Below are 19,626 nucleotides of genomic sequence, written 5' to 3'. Positions count from 1 at the left end.
TTTCGATTATACCTTGTAAATCTCTTCAAAAGCCTTTTCTCCCGGGAGTGGGAGTCGAACCCGCACTCCTACGATAGTTGAAATGGTTATAAACGCATTCAGCTACGTCATGCTTTAGTTGTTGTAACGTTTTTCTCAATTTCCTTCTTTTCGCATATATTATCTTCCAAAAATCACATAATTCGTATGTAGTTATGTGTTGAAGTTATTCCTGTTTGTAAGGCGGTTTTCAGAGAAACTTGGTATTTGTTGTTGTGTTTGTTCTATTTATAGAACTACAACGAATTAACCAAATGTTTTCTACTTATATGAGTTAACCGGGGATTGCCCGTATCGCTTTAGATGTATGAAAACATTTATTTCAAGCATTTTTTAATTTTTTATAATTTATTTAATAATTTGGGAAAAATTTAAACAACGTGACATCAGGACGGACAAGGCGACAGCTGTTTCGATTATAACTTGTAAATCTCTTCAAAAGCCTTTTCTCCCGGGGGTGGGAGTCGAACCCGCACAACTACGATAGTTGAAATTGTTATAAACGCATTCAGCTACGTCATGCCTTAGTTGTTGTAACGTTTTTCCCAATTGCCTTCTTTTCGCACATATCATCTTCCACACATCACATAATTCGTATGTAGTTATGTGTTGAAATTATGCCTTTTTGTAAGGCGGTTTTCAGAGAAACTTGGTATTTGTTGTTGTTTTTGTTCTATTTATAGAACTACAACGAATTAACCAAATGTTGTCTACTTATATGAGTTAACCGGGGATTGCCCGTATCGCTTTAAATGCATGAAAACATTTATTTCAAGCAATTTTTCGACTACCACTCCCGGGAGAAAAGGCTTTTGAAGAGATTTACAAGGTATATGATGTCACGTTGTTTAAATTTTTCCCAAATTATTAAATAAATTATAAAAAATTCAAAATTGCTTGAAATTAATGTTTTCATACATTTAAAGCGATACGGGCAATCCCCGGTTAATTCATATAAAAAAATTTTAAGTTAAACCGTTTTATTAAAATTACTAAAAGATAAAAAATAATTAGGTAGGTCCTAGGTACTAGTCATCACACTCCTCATCAATCTAGGGCGTTGATCAGACAATTAAATAAAATCTTTGGGCGCCTGAAATTTCTGAAAATGTGAGGCGTATCATAACCTGATTAAGGTTCAGTTGGTCTTACTTATGACTATCAACGCTTTTATTCAGTTGTCTGATCAACGCCCTAGATTGATGAGGAGTGTGATTACTAGTACCTAGGACCTACCTAATTATTTTGTATCTTTTAGTATTATTACTACTTTATGTAAGTATTGTTTTCAATAAAACCGTTTAACTTAAAACATTTTTTTTAGTTATTTTATTCACATTTTTCTTAGTTCTTAAAACTTTCAAAGTACATTTTTTTCCGACATAAGAACATGAAAAATATAGTCGACCGTGTGAAAAACATTAATTTCCCATATTCCGATCACACTCAACGATTGGTTTTATGATTTATTGATTGTCATGATGAAAGCTAGGAGAATTGAAACTTGGATTCGCTAAACTCTAATATCATACCGCAAGAATTGCATACTATTTGCACACTTGCCATTAATTGTCAACAGAAATTCAAATCATTTCTTTGAAATTAAGCTTCCTTTTAGTATGTTCGCTAATTTATGATAGTTTTTTTTCTGATTCATTTTTTTGGTCATAGTCATTAACAATTGGTGTGAATCATCATCAGTCTAGGCGCTCTTCAGTTATAAGCATAGTAGCTAACATTACTTTGTTCGTTCCATACAAAATGCCTACGAAAATTATTTGCTTTGTATTTTTTTTTTTTTTTTGAAATTTTCTTAGATATTTTCCTTTTTTGTCGGATACCAGTTATATTTAGTACATTATTTAATTTTTTTAGCTAATTTCGGTATTTAACTATTCATCAGAAAATGTTAACGCAAAAAATAAATACATATATACATACATATATCGCTTATAAATGTGAAACAAGAAGTGTTTTAAAGGTGCTTTATTTATTTTCCATTTTTTATAGCAACGTGGAGTGAAACCCACGGGTATAAGCTAGTAATGAAATAAATTTTTCCCTTATATTTCTAGATATTGAATGAATACAATGACTATATGGAAAACTGGACGTTAAGAACTGCACTAGGCCTATACAAAAAGGCGGAATACTTGCCTGCTGAACAAAAATGTCCAAATGAAAAAAAAGGGAGTTTAGTTCGTTTCGAAGGGATGAAAAACTTTTCATTTCACATAAGTTTGTTTATTTTGCTCTTCATTATGGCTTCTGTGAATGTTATGACACTTGTGGCTTGGATAAAGGATAGCAGGTAATATTAACACTTTTTTACATTTGACAGTAATGCTTGAGGGACGGACAGACGTGAACTAAGCATTACCTTGGAAAATTTTCCCTCTTTCTTTTTCTGTTCAGCTGCTGAAGAGGCAACACGCTTTTTTACTTATCCGAAAAAGATTGGGTTGTGGCAAACAATTTGCTAATTTATTAAAAGTTTGACGCATAATAATTGCAATAAAATAACGCGAGTGAAGTATTTTTGAGAATTTTAACAAACGCGCAGGAAAAAAGTTAAGAAAAAATTTCTTTTGACCGACCGGTCGAAATCCATTCATAAGGAAATTGATTACATACATGATTCTTGGCTACTACCGCTTGAAGATAGAGCATAGCTAGATTAGCCTTATCATCTTATAATCTTATCCATGTTATGACATGGCACTATCCTCCCATAGAATTTGTCGATTGGATAGGTTTGCTTAGAGAAGAAAGATTTCTGCTTATTTTGGAAAATTGTGAATCGGGACTCCTCGAATAACGTAAATAGTTCGGGGTCTCTAATGAAGTTTTAATGTCGCTAGTTGGCTGAATTGTCCTTGTTATATACATATGTAAATTATTTTCAAGCACTTGTGCGCTTTATTGAGTCTACACTTGAACTGAGTATTCTACCCTAACTTATTCCTACCCTGAGCTACAGCCATCGCCGTCGTCGTTGTCGTCGCCGTTGCGTTACGCTTGGTATTTGCCTGCGAATATGCTGGCTCAGCGATTCCCATATTTTGAATTGTTTGTTATGGATTTGCACTCCACGAGTGGAAGTATCGGGTATTTTTATACACAGCTGAGCAGAGCTCACAGAGTATATTAATTTTTTTCGCATAACGGTACCCCGTAACGGCATAAACTTATCGAGATAGATATAGACTTCTATATATCAAAATGATCTGGGCGAAAGAAAAATTTATTTAGCCATGTCCGCCCGTCCGTCCGTCTGTCCGTGAACACCATAACTTGAATAAATTTTGAGATACCTTAACGAAATTTGGGCACTCATCTCAGATCGCTATTTAAAATGAACGAAATCGGACAGTGTCCCACAAGATACTTCTTCAGAAACTTGAGTACATTGGTTTCCATTCAGCTTTTCTGTCATGGTTAAAGTCATACCTGACAAACCGAATTTTATTTGTTGAAATCGAGAATATGAGGTCGTATGAGTTCTTGGCAACCTTTGGGGTGCCACAAGTAGTATTCTCGGTCCAATCTTATTTGTTATCTTCATTAATGACGTCGGCTTATATATAAAGCATTCAAATTATTTACTTTATGCTGATGATTTAAAACTGTTTAGGCGTATCACCACTGTATCTGATGCATTGCTCCTACAGAGAGATTTGGATGCTCTTAATGTGTGGGCTTTTAATAATCATCTGAGACTTAACAGTAGCAAATGTTGGCATATCACGTTTTCTAGATCTACAAGTGCGCTTACGTCAACATACTATATCGCTAATACATATCTTGCCTCGGTCAAAGAATTTCGTGATCTTGGTGTCATTTTCGACTCTTCGTTCACTTTCGTTAACCATGTTAACTATCTTATACCAAAAGCGTATGCTAACTTAGCTTTTTTACGGCGTTATGCGAAGGATTTTAAGGACCCATACACTAGGAGTATATTGTATAATTCATTAGTGCGATCTAAATTAGAGTACGCCTCTATCATATGTAATCCCATTTACAGCACATACTCTGCTAGAATTGAAAGGGTTCAACGTAAATTCATTCGATTCGCCCTCCTACCTCTTCAATTTGTTAATCCCCTACAACCTTATATAAACAGGTGCATGCTTATAAATGTTATGCCATTGCATGTCAGACGCTCAGTACAACATTTAATGTTTATTTACGATATTATCTCTGGTACTATTGATTGCTCAGCTCTGTTGGAGCAGTTAAATTTTCTAGTTCCTAGTAGATCTCTACGCTCTCATAATATATTCTACGGTGAAGTTCTGGGAACCAATTACCTTAGCTTTGCCCCTCTCACAAGAGATCTCGAAGAGTTTAATAAAATGTCCAGAATGCTAAATCTTGACTTTTCAATGCCCAGGCCTTTGTTTAAGTTACGGATTGAGTCTTACTATCGAGAAAATTTATCTCATCCTTTAATTAATTAATTTTAGTTACTTAGTTTTAAGTTAATTTGCAAACTTGTAAATCTAGTCAGTAAGGTTTCTGCCATTGACTCAATAAATATGAATATAAATATGAATATAACCACTCCCACTTTTTCGATATCGAAAATTTAGAAAAACCGAAAAAGTGCGATAATTCATGACGGATAAAGCGATGAAACTTGATAGGTGGGTTGACCTTATGACGCAGAATATAAAATTAGTAAAATTTTGGACAGGGGCGTGGCACCGCCTACTTTGAAAAGAAGGTAATTTAAAAGTTTTGCAAACTATAATTTGGCAGTCGTTGAAGATATCATGATGAAATTTGGCAGGAACGTTACTCCTATCACTATATGTGTGCTAAATAAAAATTAGCAAAATCGGATGACGAACACGCCCACTTTTTAAAAAAAAAATTTTAAGTAAAATTTTAACAAAAAATTGAATATCTATACAGTATATAAATAAATGATGTCAATATTCAACTTCAGTAATAATATGGTGCAACAAAATAGAAAAATAAAAGAAATTTTCAAAATGGGTATGGCTCCGCCCTTTTTCATTTAATTTGTTGTAAAGTAGTGTAACACACCTGGCTCATAGAACGTGGCCAGATGTGCATGGTCGCGTTTTCCGGGCCAAAGCTCGTCGGATTGGGTGGGCCCTTGCCGCCACTAAGCCGCCTTTGAACTCGTTATACATATAAGAAAAATCATACATTTCTTTAATAACAAAAACTACAAAAAAAAAATTACTTCCCCACTCAAACTCCATAAACACTTAAAAACGGAAAGACTGCTCGGATAAAAGGTCTTCTAATTAACCCAGGAATGCCATTAACAAACAGCCTCCTTCTCTTCCCTACCCATCCATAAAGAGATGCAGTTATGCATCACCAACCCAACCATACTTACGAACCTAAAGTTTAATCCATCTGACAAAATAAGTTTGAACTTACGAAGACATATTTTCAATTCAAATACAAAAATCTTTATTTAACAATTTTATGATAACCGACTTCATGTCTAAGCTTTTAAGTTTAAAGTTTAACTAATAATGTAGCGCCAGGTGTGAAATAAATAAACGTATTTTCAGTGATGATACAAATGCACTAAAATCTGCAAATTTATTCAGCGATATTTTACATACAAGGCTTACGTTTAATTTAATGAATAAACTTACACTTGTGTTTAGCTTAACACCCGAACGCTTAAAAGAGTACAATTTTAAGTTTACTTGACTTATATATCGAAAAAAGGCAACTAGCGGAACTATTCCTTTAAAATGAATTTAATATAACAAAATATATAGAAATTAGCGGAACTCGCTGTTTTGCCGCTATTGAACGTAAATATAAGTATCGTGTGAGAGCGCAGTAACTTGACAACGAAATGGGAATAGAAGTAAGCGAAAGGCACAGCCGGTTTGCGATGACACTAGCGCCGGCGTATTGTTTTACGGACGCCGCAACATCCCCTCCTCCGTAAACTTTGAGCAGTTCTCTGTGCAAGGTTTACCCTTCACGTCCAGTCTTGCGAGTTTTACAGCAGGTCGAGTGAGCAGCCCTGCCTCGGTTTTCACTACACCGCTTCGTACTTGCCCGTTTTTGGAAGCGTGAACATCGATTACCACCCCTTTTGGCCAAGTATTCCTCTTTAAGTTGTCATCTGCGATTATAACCACATCGCCCACTGCAATAGGTTGTGGTGTCTTTTGGAACCACTTAGTTCGTCTGGTTAAGCAGGGTAGATACTCACGGATCCATCTCTTCCAAAACTGATCTGAAATTTGACTGGATATTCTAAAATGTTTACCCAAATCTTTTACACATGGGCTATGCTCGTCCTTTTCTCGTATGCCGCTAGAATTGCCCAAGAGAAAATGATTTGGAGTTAGTGCCTCCATTTCGGGGTAATCCAAAGGTATGTAGGTCAGTGGACGAGAATTCAAAGTATACTCGACGTCGGCCAAAGCTGCCCTGAGCACCTCTTCTCGAATATCCATTTTTGGGAGAATGTCCATCAAAATGGATTTGATTGATCGGACCATGCGCTCCCAGGCACCGCCCATATGAGGGGTTATAGGCGGAATGAAGTGCCATTTTATTTCAGGATGATGCCTCTCCAGCTCTCCGGATATCATGCGTTCCATTTCGTTTTGCAGTATACGGCTGGCCCCGCGAAAATTAGTTCCATTGTCCGACCATATGCACTTTGGTACACCACGGCGAGACATAAACTGTTTCAACACGAGCAGGAACGAATCTGTGGACAACGAGTTGCAAACCTCAATATGCACTGCTCTGATAGTCAAACAGGTAAACACAACCCCCCAGCGTTTCTCTCGTCGCCTGCCAATCACTATTTCCATGGGCCCAAAAAAGTCTACACCAGTATTTGTGAATGGCCTTTCGTACGCTGCAAATCTCTCTGGTGGAATATTTCCCATTTCCGGGAAAGCTGGTAGAGCTTTGCGGTTTCGGCATAGTTGACAATTCTTTGCCGTTTCTCTGACCAAGGCTCTCAAGCCCTGCACGTAGTACCGCTGTCTCATTTCATTAACCACAATTTCGTTGTGGTGATGATGAAACTTTCGGTGGTAAAATTCTGTTATGAGATATGAAACACGGTGGAGACGTGGCAGTATGATAGGTCTGCGAGCGTCCCAAGGTACGTGTTGAACGGCGTCTATTCTTCCTTTTACTCTTAGGAGACCATATTCGTCCAAATACGGAGAGTCTTTAAAAATCGAACTAGTTTTTAGAACTGCTTTCCCTTTCCTGAGAAGGTGTATTTCCTCAGCGAACACTTCCTCTTGACAGCAACGAATTATGAAGCATTCAACACCGGCAATATCATTTGTTTTGGGCAATGTGGCGAGTTTTGATAAATTTGTTCGCTTTGTGACTTTCTGAAGAAACATAAACACGTAGCTTTGTGCATTCCGCATTTTTTCCCATTTGCTAAACCGTTGCGGATCCACACTAATCAGTGACCATGATGATCTCACGGCCGTTTTTAAACCTACATGGCAGATCAGTTCTTTATCGTTATCATGATTATGGTTAACATCAGTGGGTGGCCAGTTCTTTTCTGCTTGATACAAAAACGACGGTCCGATATACCAACGCGCAGCTCCATTGAATTCTACGTCATGTTTAAATTTTGTACCTTCGTCGGCAACGTTATCCCCCGACGGTACCCATCTCCATTCGTCTACTCTGGAATTTTCCAATATCTCGCCAACGCGCACCGCCACAAACTGATGAAACTTTCTCGCATCTGATTTAATCCAGCACAAAACATTTTTTGAATCCGTCCAGAATACTCGTTTTTCGATGAAAATTGACAGCTCTTCAGAAATAAATTTTGAAAGTCGCAAACCAAGTATTGCGCCCATTAGTTCCAGTCTTGGAATAGATAAGGGCTTAAGCGGCGCCACTCGGGTCTTAGACGCAACCAAGCAGCAACTGACGATTGACCCTTTCTCTGCTCGGAGGTATACTACGGCCGCGTACGCGTCTACACTGGCATCGACAAAGGTATGTAGCTGGATTCGTTCACCACCACTTACTAATGGATCGCACCGAGGAACCCGGATCTTTGCGATTGCCGGCATGCATCGTAGCCACTTCCACCATTTATCTTGTTGCTCTATACGTACAGGCTCGTCCCATGAAACGCCTGATCGCCATACTTCTTGCATCAAAATCTTTGCAGAGATGATGTGGAAACCTAAAAGTCCTAAAGGGTCGAATACTGTCATTATGATACGTAACATTTGACGCTTTGTTGGTATATGGTTTTCATCATAAATTTGTTCAGGAAAATTTTCGAAGAATGTTAGAACGTCTTCTGCGGGTGACCACCACATACCAAGTACCTTTTCATGCCGAGAGAGTGGTTCTTCAATATACTTGTCATTCTGTGTGGACTGCCCTGTTATAGCCAATAAAACCTTCCTGGAGTTAGATTTCCAGCTTCGCATTTCAAACCCTCCCTCAGAGTGAATAAAACGTACTGTCTTGGCCAATTCGATCATCTCGTCTTCAGTTTCCACACTCTGAAGCCAATCATCTACGAAGGTGTTATCCAAGATCGCTTTAACAGCGCATGGGAGCTCGGCTTCAAAGCGGGCAGCATTTTTATTCTTAACGTAGTTAGCTAGCGATGGAGAACAAGTTGCCCCAAATGTCATTACTTGCATGACGTATTCGTTTGGTTGCTTGGATGTGTCACCTTCACGCCACAAAAACTTCTGAGCAGTCTGATCCTCCTGTCTAATGCGTATCTGGTGAAACATCTCACGGATATCACCGCACAATGCTATAGGCTTTTCGCGAAACCTGATGAGAATACCCAACAGCGACTTCATTAGGTCTGGGCCTTTTAAAAGGACAGAGTTTAAGGCGGTCTTTCCTACAGCAGCTGCTGCATCCCAAACTAACCTGGTTTTATTTTTGCGAGGGTTGGTGACAGTAAATATTGGTATATACCAAGATTTTGGACCGGCCAGAACTTCCCCATCGCGCAGTTTTCGGACATAGCCTTTCTCCTCATATTGTTTAATGGTATCTACTAGAAATGACTTCAGGTTTGGATTCTTTGCCATCCTCTTCTCGAGACACAGTAGCCGCCGCATAGCCATGGGTTGGGACTCAGGCAAATGAATATAGTCATGCTTCCAAAGGAGACCAGTTTCCCATCGTTTATCACTCGGTAAATATTTCGTGGTTAAATCCATTATACGCTGCGAACGTTCGTCTTCCTTAGAAAGTAAAGTGGGTACTTCTTTTATACCAATTGATTCGACGGCATAGTGTGACTTAACTAGCTCCTCAATACTGCTATCAGAACTGCATGTACAAACATGCATTACGCGTTGGTGAAAGGTTCCGCCTACATAGTTACGCCCATAAACGGACCACCCTAGCTTACACTCCGCTGCTATTAAGTCGTCTCCATCCTGCTCGCGAATTTGTATTGGTACACCAAGCTTAGTGTTATCGAGACCGATAAGAATGCGAGCTTGCGCTCCAATATATGGCTCCATTGGCAAATCCTTCAAATGATTTCTATGCGTTATAGCGCTGCCCTCGAGTGTTTGAATAGGTAGATTAAGACTAGTTACTGTTCGGACCCCCTTTATAAGGAACTTTCTTGAGGTTGGACTTCGAGCAGAAATATGCAGCGCAACGGACTTTGAGTTAGCTTCGTTTTGAGTAACCTCGCCGGTCCATTGAAGGCAGAGTTCTTCCTTAGGTCCGTCAAGGCCGAGTTGTGATGCCAACTCGTCTTCGATGAGAGTACATGCTGACCCTTCGTCAATAAAGGCATACGTATCTATTGAACCTAGTTTACCTTGAAGTGTAACTGCTATATAGCGGAATATGGCGCATTTTTTCTCCTTGGCATGAAACAAGACTGTTTGATTACGAGAAAGGTTATCCTTGGGCTCAGAAACTTGTAGTGGGCTAATGTTGCCATGAGGTGAGTGAAGGAGTATGTTATGCGGCATTTTGCAGCCATCAACAGTACACTTCCTTTTAGAATTACAGCGCCGTACGAAATGCCGTTTGAAACATCTTATACATAGTTTGTTTTCCCTAATAAATTTCCACCTCATATCTATACTCATCGCTTTAAATTCCCCGCAATCCGACAGGGTATGTGTCTTTGAACACCTAGGACAGTTTTCTACTTCGGAGCGTCTGAAGTCATGAAGCATAACCCTCTCTCTAGATGTTTTACGACGTCCTTTTCTTTCCTCACTAGCATAAAGTGACGCATTACTATGCTCGATAGGTGTAACTTGGCTAGCGCAGGTGGCAAGATTGAACAGCCATTCGTCAAATAGTGCTATATCAACTCGCGCGTGAGACATACGGTGTTTACCCCAATCCAACCTAAGGTCGCATGGAAGTCTGCTTATCAAATCATTCAGGAGCATAGGATCGTTCAGGTAATCCTCTAGACCAATGGCTTGCATTGTAGCTCGATAATTTTGCACGGCCAGGGCAAAGTTAACTAAGGTATTCAGATTTTCAGTTTTGACAACGGGTTGCTGTCTTAATTTCTTTTGAAGAGTCTGGTGGATAACGTCCGGACGCCCATACAACATGCGTAGTGTTTCTATGGCGTAGGATATAGTACTAGGCATCATTAACTTTCCCCTTACGGCGTCCAAAGCTGAACCCTTTAAACATTTTTGCAACCGAATTAAATTTTCTTGGTCTGTGAAGCCACACCTTATCGTCGACTGTTCAAAATTAGTTATGAAGAGCGGCCACTCTTCGGGGTTGCCAGAAAAGGTTGGCAGGTCCTTGGACATTACCTGACGTGCAGCTACGTGCGATGTAGATAAATTTATATCTTCTAATGAGTTTCGTAAAAAGGGAAAGGTTGTATTGGCCACATTAAATGAAGTTGTGGGCGCTGTATAACTGCCAAAATTATTATTGGGTAATGCGTTTGGTACGCGCGTAGGAGTGAAATGGTGCGAAAGATGACCCTGAGTTATTGCGGCAGACGGCATTAGATGTGGAACAGATACATTGGAAAACGTAGTATTCGAAGAGGCGACATTATTTTGCAGTATGTGATTGCCGAAAGTTGTAGGATTTATTTGCGTACCCATTGTCGCAAATAAGTTGGCGTGTTGCGCCGTATCACGACAGTCACTAACCTGAGAATGAGCTACAGAGTAATTTTGCGTAGCTGGTTGAAAGTTGGCTCCGAATCTAAACGAGGTGGATGAGGAGGGTGCGCTAAAGTTTCGAGGCGCACCTTGCGTGCCGCGTGAGGCACTACTAAAAATATTGTTCTCTATGTCAAGAGTAGAAAACTGCGCACTAAGATTTTGCGCCCTATTGTCCGTGGTGGGTGCCGGGGGTGCCCAAGTCACTTGCGGACCTCTTTCCTTATTAGCATTATTACTTACGGCACGAGGAATTCTCGGTCGTTTTTGGGGTGGCGCCAGACGTAAGATACCAGAGCGTGTGCGAAGTGGTGACATATCAGGGTTGTTTAAATTCTGATTTGGCATAAAACTTGGAATAGTGTTACCTGTAGAAACTCGCGGCGTTGAGGCGGTGACCTGCTGGGAAGAACCTGGCTGTAAGTTATCTACCGTTGAAACATGTGCCTCTGTTGATATGTGTGCCTCTGGGGGCGCGCTGCCAGTTGCTGATGCTGGGGCGCCGGTCGAGGCGTTTATACCTGTTGACGCAGCCAATGTGGTAGAAGCAGCAGTATTGCGATTTTGCAAGGTTGCGCTAGGTAGTTCTGTTGCTTTAGCAGCCGCCAATTGTTCTTCGTCCGACATTTTCAGCTCAAGTTAAAGTTGAGGTTATGGTACCGCAGGAGCTCCGCTTACACAAATTGTATTGTGGCTGAACCGTGCCAATTGCAAACTTCTGTAGGCTTTTAAACAAAACTTCGCCGAAATTGCTCAATATATTGCCTAAACCAAGTATTTTAGTTTTGTAGCGCCAGGTGTGAAATAAATAAACGTATTTTCAGTGATGATACAAATGCACTAAAATCTGCAAATTTATTCAGCGATTATTTACATACAAGGCTTACGTTTAATTTAATGAATAAACTTACACTTGTGTTTAGCTTAACACCCGAACGCTTAAAAGAGTACAATTTTAAGTTTACTTGACTTATATATCGAAAAAAGGCAACTAGCGGAACTATTCCTTTAAAATGAATTTAATATAACAAAATATATAGAAATTAGCGGAACTCGCTGTTTTGCCGCTATTGAACGTAAATATAAGTATCGTGTGAGAGCGCAGTAACTTGACAACGAAATGGGAATAGAAGTAAGCGAAAGGCACAGCCGGTTTGCGATGACACTAGCGCCGGCGTATTGTTTTACGGACGCCGCAACAAATAATATACGGAAAGTTTTAAATCTGGAAATACAGGAAGCAAACATTCAAATAAAAATTGTAAGTACAGATATTTGGCACATTAGGGAGGACCTTAAAAAGAGATTAGAAGAGGAAGATTTTACTTCGGTATTAGCGAACCAAAAACAGGTCACGGAAAAAATTGCAATCAGCACAGAAGAGCAGCTCAGTTCAAAATTACAAATGCATGTAAAGAAAAATTTTGAAATGTTCGGCTTACGAACCAATGAGGACTGGCTGGTAAACAAAACCAACATTATAATACCCCCGGGTTATTGGCAATGGGGAAAAAATTCGGACTGCCAGTTTCTAGGAAAATGTTTTCACCCATACACCTGATCGCTGATATTGAACAACGCATTCAAAGGATGGAAGATGAGAGACAAAAAGACGCACTGAGATGCACTGTGGCTACAAAAATAAATACTTACAAGAACAAACTCCATAACACTCCGAAATATATACTTATATTAAAGGTTTTTGAGGACACTAAGAATTTCGTGGAACAACATAAAGACAATATAATAATCACAACCGCAGACAAAGGAAACAAAACAGTATTAATATGCAAGGTAGGCTATAAACACAAAATGGAACAACTACTAAACGACAAAAACACATACAAAACAATAAGAGCTGATCCTACGCAACAATTAGTACGAAAAAACAACAACATAATAAATGAAATCTACAAACAGAGAAACATATCTTTAAAATTTAAGAAGCAACTAACTTGCACTGCGGCTACAGTGCCAAAATTGTATGGACTACCCAAGATCCATAAAGAACAAACTCCACTTAAACCAATTTCATCTTATGTAGGTGTACCATCCTACAAACTTTCAAAAAACATTGGACAGTCTTTAAAAACCATAATATGTGGTAACCTCAATGTAAAAAATTCCCTCCAACTAAAACACAACCTCCAAAAAAGTTAACATAGCGGAAGATGAAATTCTAATATCGTTTGATGTGGTTTCCCTTTTTACAAACATTCCCATACTATTAGCAATTCGCACCATAATGAGAAAATGGGAAATACTAAAACAACACACTACTTTAACAAATAAACAGTTTCAAACTTGCCTCGAATTCTGCTTGAGGGACAACAATTATTTTACATACGATGGTAAATTCTACCAACAAGTATACAGAATGCCTATGGGAAACCCCCATCACCTACAGTAGCAGATATAGTGCTAGACAGAATACTTGACGACAGCATGGCCGAGCTCAAATCCAAGGACATATATCAAAGACATAAATAAGTATGTAGACGATATATTTACAATAGTTAAGACAAAAGACGTGGAGGAAATTTAAAAAAAAACACCCAAAAATCAAGTTCACAGTATAAAAAGAGGAAGAGAATAAAATGGCCTTCCTAGATATGGAAATAATAAAATCAGAAAAAAAGTTAAAAACGCCTTGGTATGCAAAATCTGTAGCATCGTCGCGAATGATTAACTATCATTCTAATCAACCAAGGATACAAAAAAGAAACACGGCAATCAACTTAAAAAGAAAGTACGCGACTTAAGTGATCAGGAGTTCATAACTGAAAATAACCAAAAAATTAAAAATATTTTATACAAAAATGCCTACCATAACAAATTAATAGACACATGGCTAGCAACAACAAAAACAATCAGCACTAACAATGTAACCAACAATGCAAATTTGAATAATGAAAACAATAAAAGAATATATACAGGTGTAACATACATAGCAGGATTACGGACAACAAATCAATGGAAAATTTTATGCGAAACAACAACATAACATTAGCACATATACCAAACCAAACACTAACTAAAATATTTACACAAACAAAAGATAAAATTAACAAGGAACAACAACACAATGTAGTCTAAGAAATAAAATGCAACGGAAGGAAGGAGAAGTGTGCGAAAAAGTTTATATTGGCACAACGAAGAGATAATTGGGCATCCGAATGAGTGAGCATAAATCAGATGCAAAAAATATGAAAACGACTACAGCTGAGTACCTAACAAGTAAAGGCCATACAGCGGGCTTCGATAATGTTAAGATTTTAGATATAGAGAGGAGAGAGAGGACGCGACTAACTCTCGAAGGGTTACGCATACAAAAAAAAAATTCAGAAGACGGTAAACTTCAAAGAAGACGTAGATAATATAAACGGTGCATACACAACTGCCATCAAATGCAATGGACGAGGCAATGGACGCAGTCAAAAAATTTAATTGTCTTAATTTATATGTATATGTGGTCGAATGAATGTTTTTCTTAATAATTTTTACATGTAAAAAGTAAACATCTCATGTTAAAGGTAAATATCTTATGTTAAATGTTACATCTAAAGACAGAATTGTAGTTCAAATGTTATTGTATTATGTTCAATGAAAGTGAACTGTTGGAAAATATGATATTGCTTGAGGTTAATTATTTATAAATTTTTAATGTTTGTTTTTTCGTTTAATGTTTTATGACAATAAATCAGACTCCCCGATGAAGATGTTATATAAAAAACATCGAAACGCGTAGGAGAATAAGAAAAACAAATGTTTTGTCTTTTTATTTATCGGCCGAAAAGCTCCTTTTGGAAAAACTAATAAAAATTATACTTTGGCCCAAAATCACTAATAATTAGCTAATCTAATTTTATTGGTTGGTCACCCTATATAAAAAGAAGTGTACATTTTGATTGTCACTCCATAACTCGAGAACGGATAGAAAGATTGCCATGAAATTTTTAGGAAAGATACAGGAAAGAGGGATGATGGTTAGTTTTGAAATCCCAAATCGGTTTGGCCATATATATATATATAAAAATCAAATTCTGTGTGTGTGTATGTTCGCTATTTTCCACACATCAATCATCGCCAAATTTTGGTTATGGGTTCCTTCGATCAACGGGAAGGTTTTAGGCTAAAAATAATTTCGATATATAAAAGGGGCGTGGCACCTTCCATACACATCGAATCTTTGGTACTTCATAGCTTTTAAGGTATACATGCCAGAACATTGAAATTCAATGAGGAGTTATATGAGGTCAATCCCTAACACCGCCAAGAAAATGCGGAATTTGGAGAAAGGGGGCGTGGCACCTCCCATACAAATGGAATCTTTAGTAATGCATAAATTTGAAGGTATACATGCCGGAACATTGAAATTCAGTAAGGAGTTATATGAGGTCAATCCCTAACACCACCAAGAAAAGGCGGAATTGGGAAAAAGGGGGCGTGGAACCTCCCATTCAAATGGAATCTTTGGTACTGCATAACTTTGAAGGTATACATGCCAGAACATTGAAATTCAGTAAGGAGTTATTTGAGGTCAATCCTTAACACCACCAAAAAAATATGGATTGGGAAAACGGGGTCGGAATTAAATCGAAAAAGTTAACATAACTATATGTGTAGTGGTCTACATAGGCCTTTCTAAACTTGAATGCTTAGATATATATATAAGTATGTGCATATATTGTTAAAATATTTAGATCATCAAAATCAATATGAAGGTAGAGCGCAAGAGTAGCATTAGACAAAATTTATACCGATTTTACTTTAACAACATGTTGCAATCGATAAAAAAAATGTGTCGCAAGGTGTATGCTTATATTATGAAAACTATCATGATACTTCGCAAGTGGGATAGATTATACGTATATATGCATGTATAAATGTGCAGCGAGAGTATGTATACTATAGAAAAATGTTATGAAAAATTTTAAAATTAAAGAACTTACATGGTTTTGGTCTGGGTCGATGACATCAGGCGTCTTGTGAGATGGTCGTGGACGAAGAGATTGTTTATCTCTCTTAAGCTGTTGAAACTAAATATCACATTTGTGTTTTGTTTTTCTCACTAAAACAAGTTCTCTAACGCACTCTTACGATGTACATTTGTAATTACTATTTTACGCTATTCCGATTAGATGTTACTCTGAATACCGTTTTGGTTTACGCCCGCCAGTGGCGTAGTGAAATTTATATATAAGGGGGAAGCACTGGATATTTGTTACAAAAAAAATTTTAAAATATCTAATTACAATTTTCCCTACAACTATATGTTTAATACGAAATAGCAGTTTAAGTTTAATCATACGCTATACAGCTAAGCATAAAACTAAAGAAAATATTAAACATAATCTAACACATAATATTTAAACGCATCTGGTCGTATTGCTCAAAATTATACTATTGAATCGAAAGAAGAGAAGTATTGGGCAAATATTATATCGTAATAAAATATATATGAACATTGCGAATTCTACTATTAAATTTTTTTTGCTGCCTTTTAACGAGAACCAAACTTTATTTAGCTTTTTTTTTTTTTGTTTACAAATCAATCTGAATCTATATTGGCCTTGTAGAAAACTAAGGTGATTATAATGTGCTTATAATATGTAAAATACATAAATACTAAGTCAGTTTATTTGACTAAAAATTTATGCAAATAAAATAACCAACGGGTTATGCACGTTATAATATTAATATTGTGACGAATATTAGCAACACTAAGGGATACTATCATCTCTAAGCCGATGCTAGGCAGTGAATTATATGCATATCCATAAATCAATCATTATGTATCTACACAAACGATTCAATCATTACGTCTACACATATGTACGTACACACAGCGGAGAGAGAAGCACAAACACATGCGTATATCGTATCTGAGATGATTTGTGCAAGTGTCAGTCACATATATGTACACGCGCATATGAGAAACTATAAACGCAGTTATAGCTGATTAATTTTATAGCTGATCACTAACTAGTAAATTCCAGAACAGAACCGCCTAGAAATGTTAACGAGGAAACCAAAGACTATAAAAGCAGCAACAGCTGAGGCACGACAATCAGTTTTGAATTAAGTACGCTATCTGTCGAACAATAGTAGTGTTATTGTACTTTAATAAAGACCATTGTGCATTATTGAAAAGTGGAGTTATTTATTCAACAGTTTAGTGATTCGAACCTTAGTAGAAGATTTGAAATAAGCGGAGTTGTAGTAAATTCGTTACAATTGGTGTCAGGAGATGAATTGTTGTTTAAATTTCAGAGGACAACAAGGACATGGCAAAGTTAAGTGAATTGAAGATCCAGCAACTGAAGAAGGAGTTGGGGAGCCGTGGATTGAATACAACCGGCATTAAACTCGAACTTCAGGTACGACTACGAGAGGCAATGGAATTAGAAGGAATTAACGTGGAAGAGTATGACTTTCATCTTGATGGCGATGAGACAACAACAAAAATTAAAGGGAAAAATGAAACATCACAGAATGTTACGAGCACAGATTTGAACATGATTTTGGTTGCAATATCTGCTCAAACATCGACAGTGTCATATCAACTGGTAGAACAGAAAACACATATTGCAGAAATATCGTCAGAAATAACATCGAAGGTTGAAGCACAGGAAACACAAATTTCATCACAACTGGAAGAACAGAAGACGTATATGGTATCCCAACTGGAATCTCAGGAAACCCGTATAACATCACAATTGGAAGAACAGAAGACATATTTGGCATCTCAACTGGAAGCGCAAGAGGCACGGAACAGGTATCATCGCAGCTCTTTGTGAAACTGGAAGAGCAGGATGCAAACATTTTACAAAATTGATGCCGAGATATAAGCGTTAAAAGGTCGTATGGAGCAGTTACAACTAAACCGCCCAGCTGTTTCAGCAAGCAATCCAAAGGTAAAAACATCATCATTTGACGGTTCTGTTCCTTTCCAGGTTTTTAAGCTACAGTTTGAGAAGACCGCAACAGTGAACAACTGGAATGCTCAAGATAAAGTTGCAGCTCTATTCGTAGCATTGAAGGGGCCAGCAGCCGAAATCCTACAGACGATTACCGAAGGAGAGCGGAACAACTATGAAGCATTGATGGCCGCTGCCGAGAGACGTTATGGAAACGAGCATAGAAAACAGATATGCCAAATTGAGTTGCAAAACCATTACCAAAAAGCAAATGAGACTTTGCAGGAGTTTGCTTCGGATGTTGAAAGATTGGCTAATCTTGCAAATGCGGACGCAACCGTGGAATTCACTGAAAGGGTAAAGATTCAGAGCTTTATAAACGGCATACGGGACGTCGAAACGAAGCGAGCCACATACCCGAACCCAAAGCAAATATTTTCTGAAACGGTATCCCATGCATTGACTCAGGGAACTGCCTCACTTTTGAGTAAGCCAGCGTTCAAGATCGATATGCAAAACAAGACGATGCGATATAAGAACATGGATGTGCCACTTAATTTCGGCTACGAGAGAGGCTACAGCAGTAAACGAGTGCTGGTGGAAGAGAGTCAGCAAATACCACCAAAATCCGAAGCAGTTATCTGAGCAAAGGTTGATGGAGAGCTGACCAAAGGAGATATTTTGGGAAGGTGCCAAGAGGCTGAAGTAATTATTAACTGTGAACAGCTCCAGGAACACGTTTCATCTAGTAACACTGATCTTTCAAATGACATCACGGAATGGACGGAGGGGGTAGACGAGGATTATCAGAGTAAGGCGAAGCAACTGCTCCTAAAGTACGCAAACATATTTGACCAGGATGGTTCCAAACCAGGCCGCACCAATGTTGTGAAACATCAAATTGACACTGGAGACGCGAGGCCGATACGTCAAGCTCCACGTATACAAGAAATGAGCAACAGCGGCGTCATCGAACCATCAGCTAGCCCCTGGAGCTCACCGGTAGTACTTGTAAAGAAGAAGGATGGAAAAATGAGGTTTTGCGTGGACTACCGGAAGTTGAATGACGTTACGAAAAAGGATAGCTACCCATTGCCAAGAATTGACGACACTCTGGACTCGCTCTCTGGAAATGGTTTTCCACACTGGACTTGAAAAGCGGCTACTGGCAAGTGGAGGTGAAGGAGGAAGACAAAGAGAAAACAGCCTTCAGCTTCGGAGATGGTCTTTGGCAATTTACAGTAATGCCCTTTGGACTATGTAATGCACCAGCTACTTTCGAGAGACTCATGGATCAGGTATTGAAAGGACTACATTGGAAAACATGCTTGGTGTACCTGGACGACATCATCGTACTGGGAAAGAATTTTGATGAACATCTGAAAAACTTAGATGAAGTTTTCCAGAGAATGGCTGGCGATGGTCTGAAGTTAAGTCCCAAAAAGTGTGCGCTGTTTAAAAAGGAAGTAAATGTAAAAGATACAGATGCGAGCGGATATGCTATAGGA

General features: G+C 38.2%; 1 protein-coding gene across 9 annotated transcripts in view; it reads left to right on the top strand.

Annotated features, from left to right (window-relative positions):
- PGAP1 (GPI inositol-deacylase) overlaps positions 1-19,626 on the top strand; it is a 1,928,961-nt gene that overhangs the window by 1,616,766 nt on the left and 292,569 nt on the right. For 8 of the 9 annotated variants that reach the window (XM_067782303.1, XM_067782299.1, XM_067782305.1 and 5 more), the window contains one exon: positions 2,115-2,350. The exons of the other annotated variant lie outside the window; for it this stretch is intronic. In XM_067782303.1, the coding sequence (XP_067638404.1) occupies positions 2,115-2,350 (236 nt within the window). The remainder of the gene's footprint in view (positions 1-2,114; positions 2,351-19,626) is intronic. 9 annotated transcript variants of the gene reach the window in all.

This window comes from Eurosta solidaginis, chromosome 4 (assembly GCF_040869045.1).
Source record: "Eurosta solidaginis isolate ZX-2024a chromosome 4, ASM4086904v1, whole genome shotgun sequence".
Classification (NCBI taxonomy): domain Eukaryota; kingdom Metazoa; phylum Arthropoda; class Insecta; order Diptera; family Tephritidae; genus Eurosta; species Eurosta solidaginis.
This window is presented reverse-complemented; position numbering and strand designations above follow the sequence as displayed.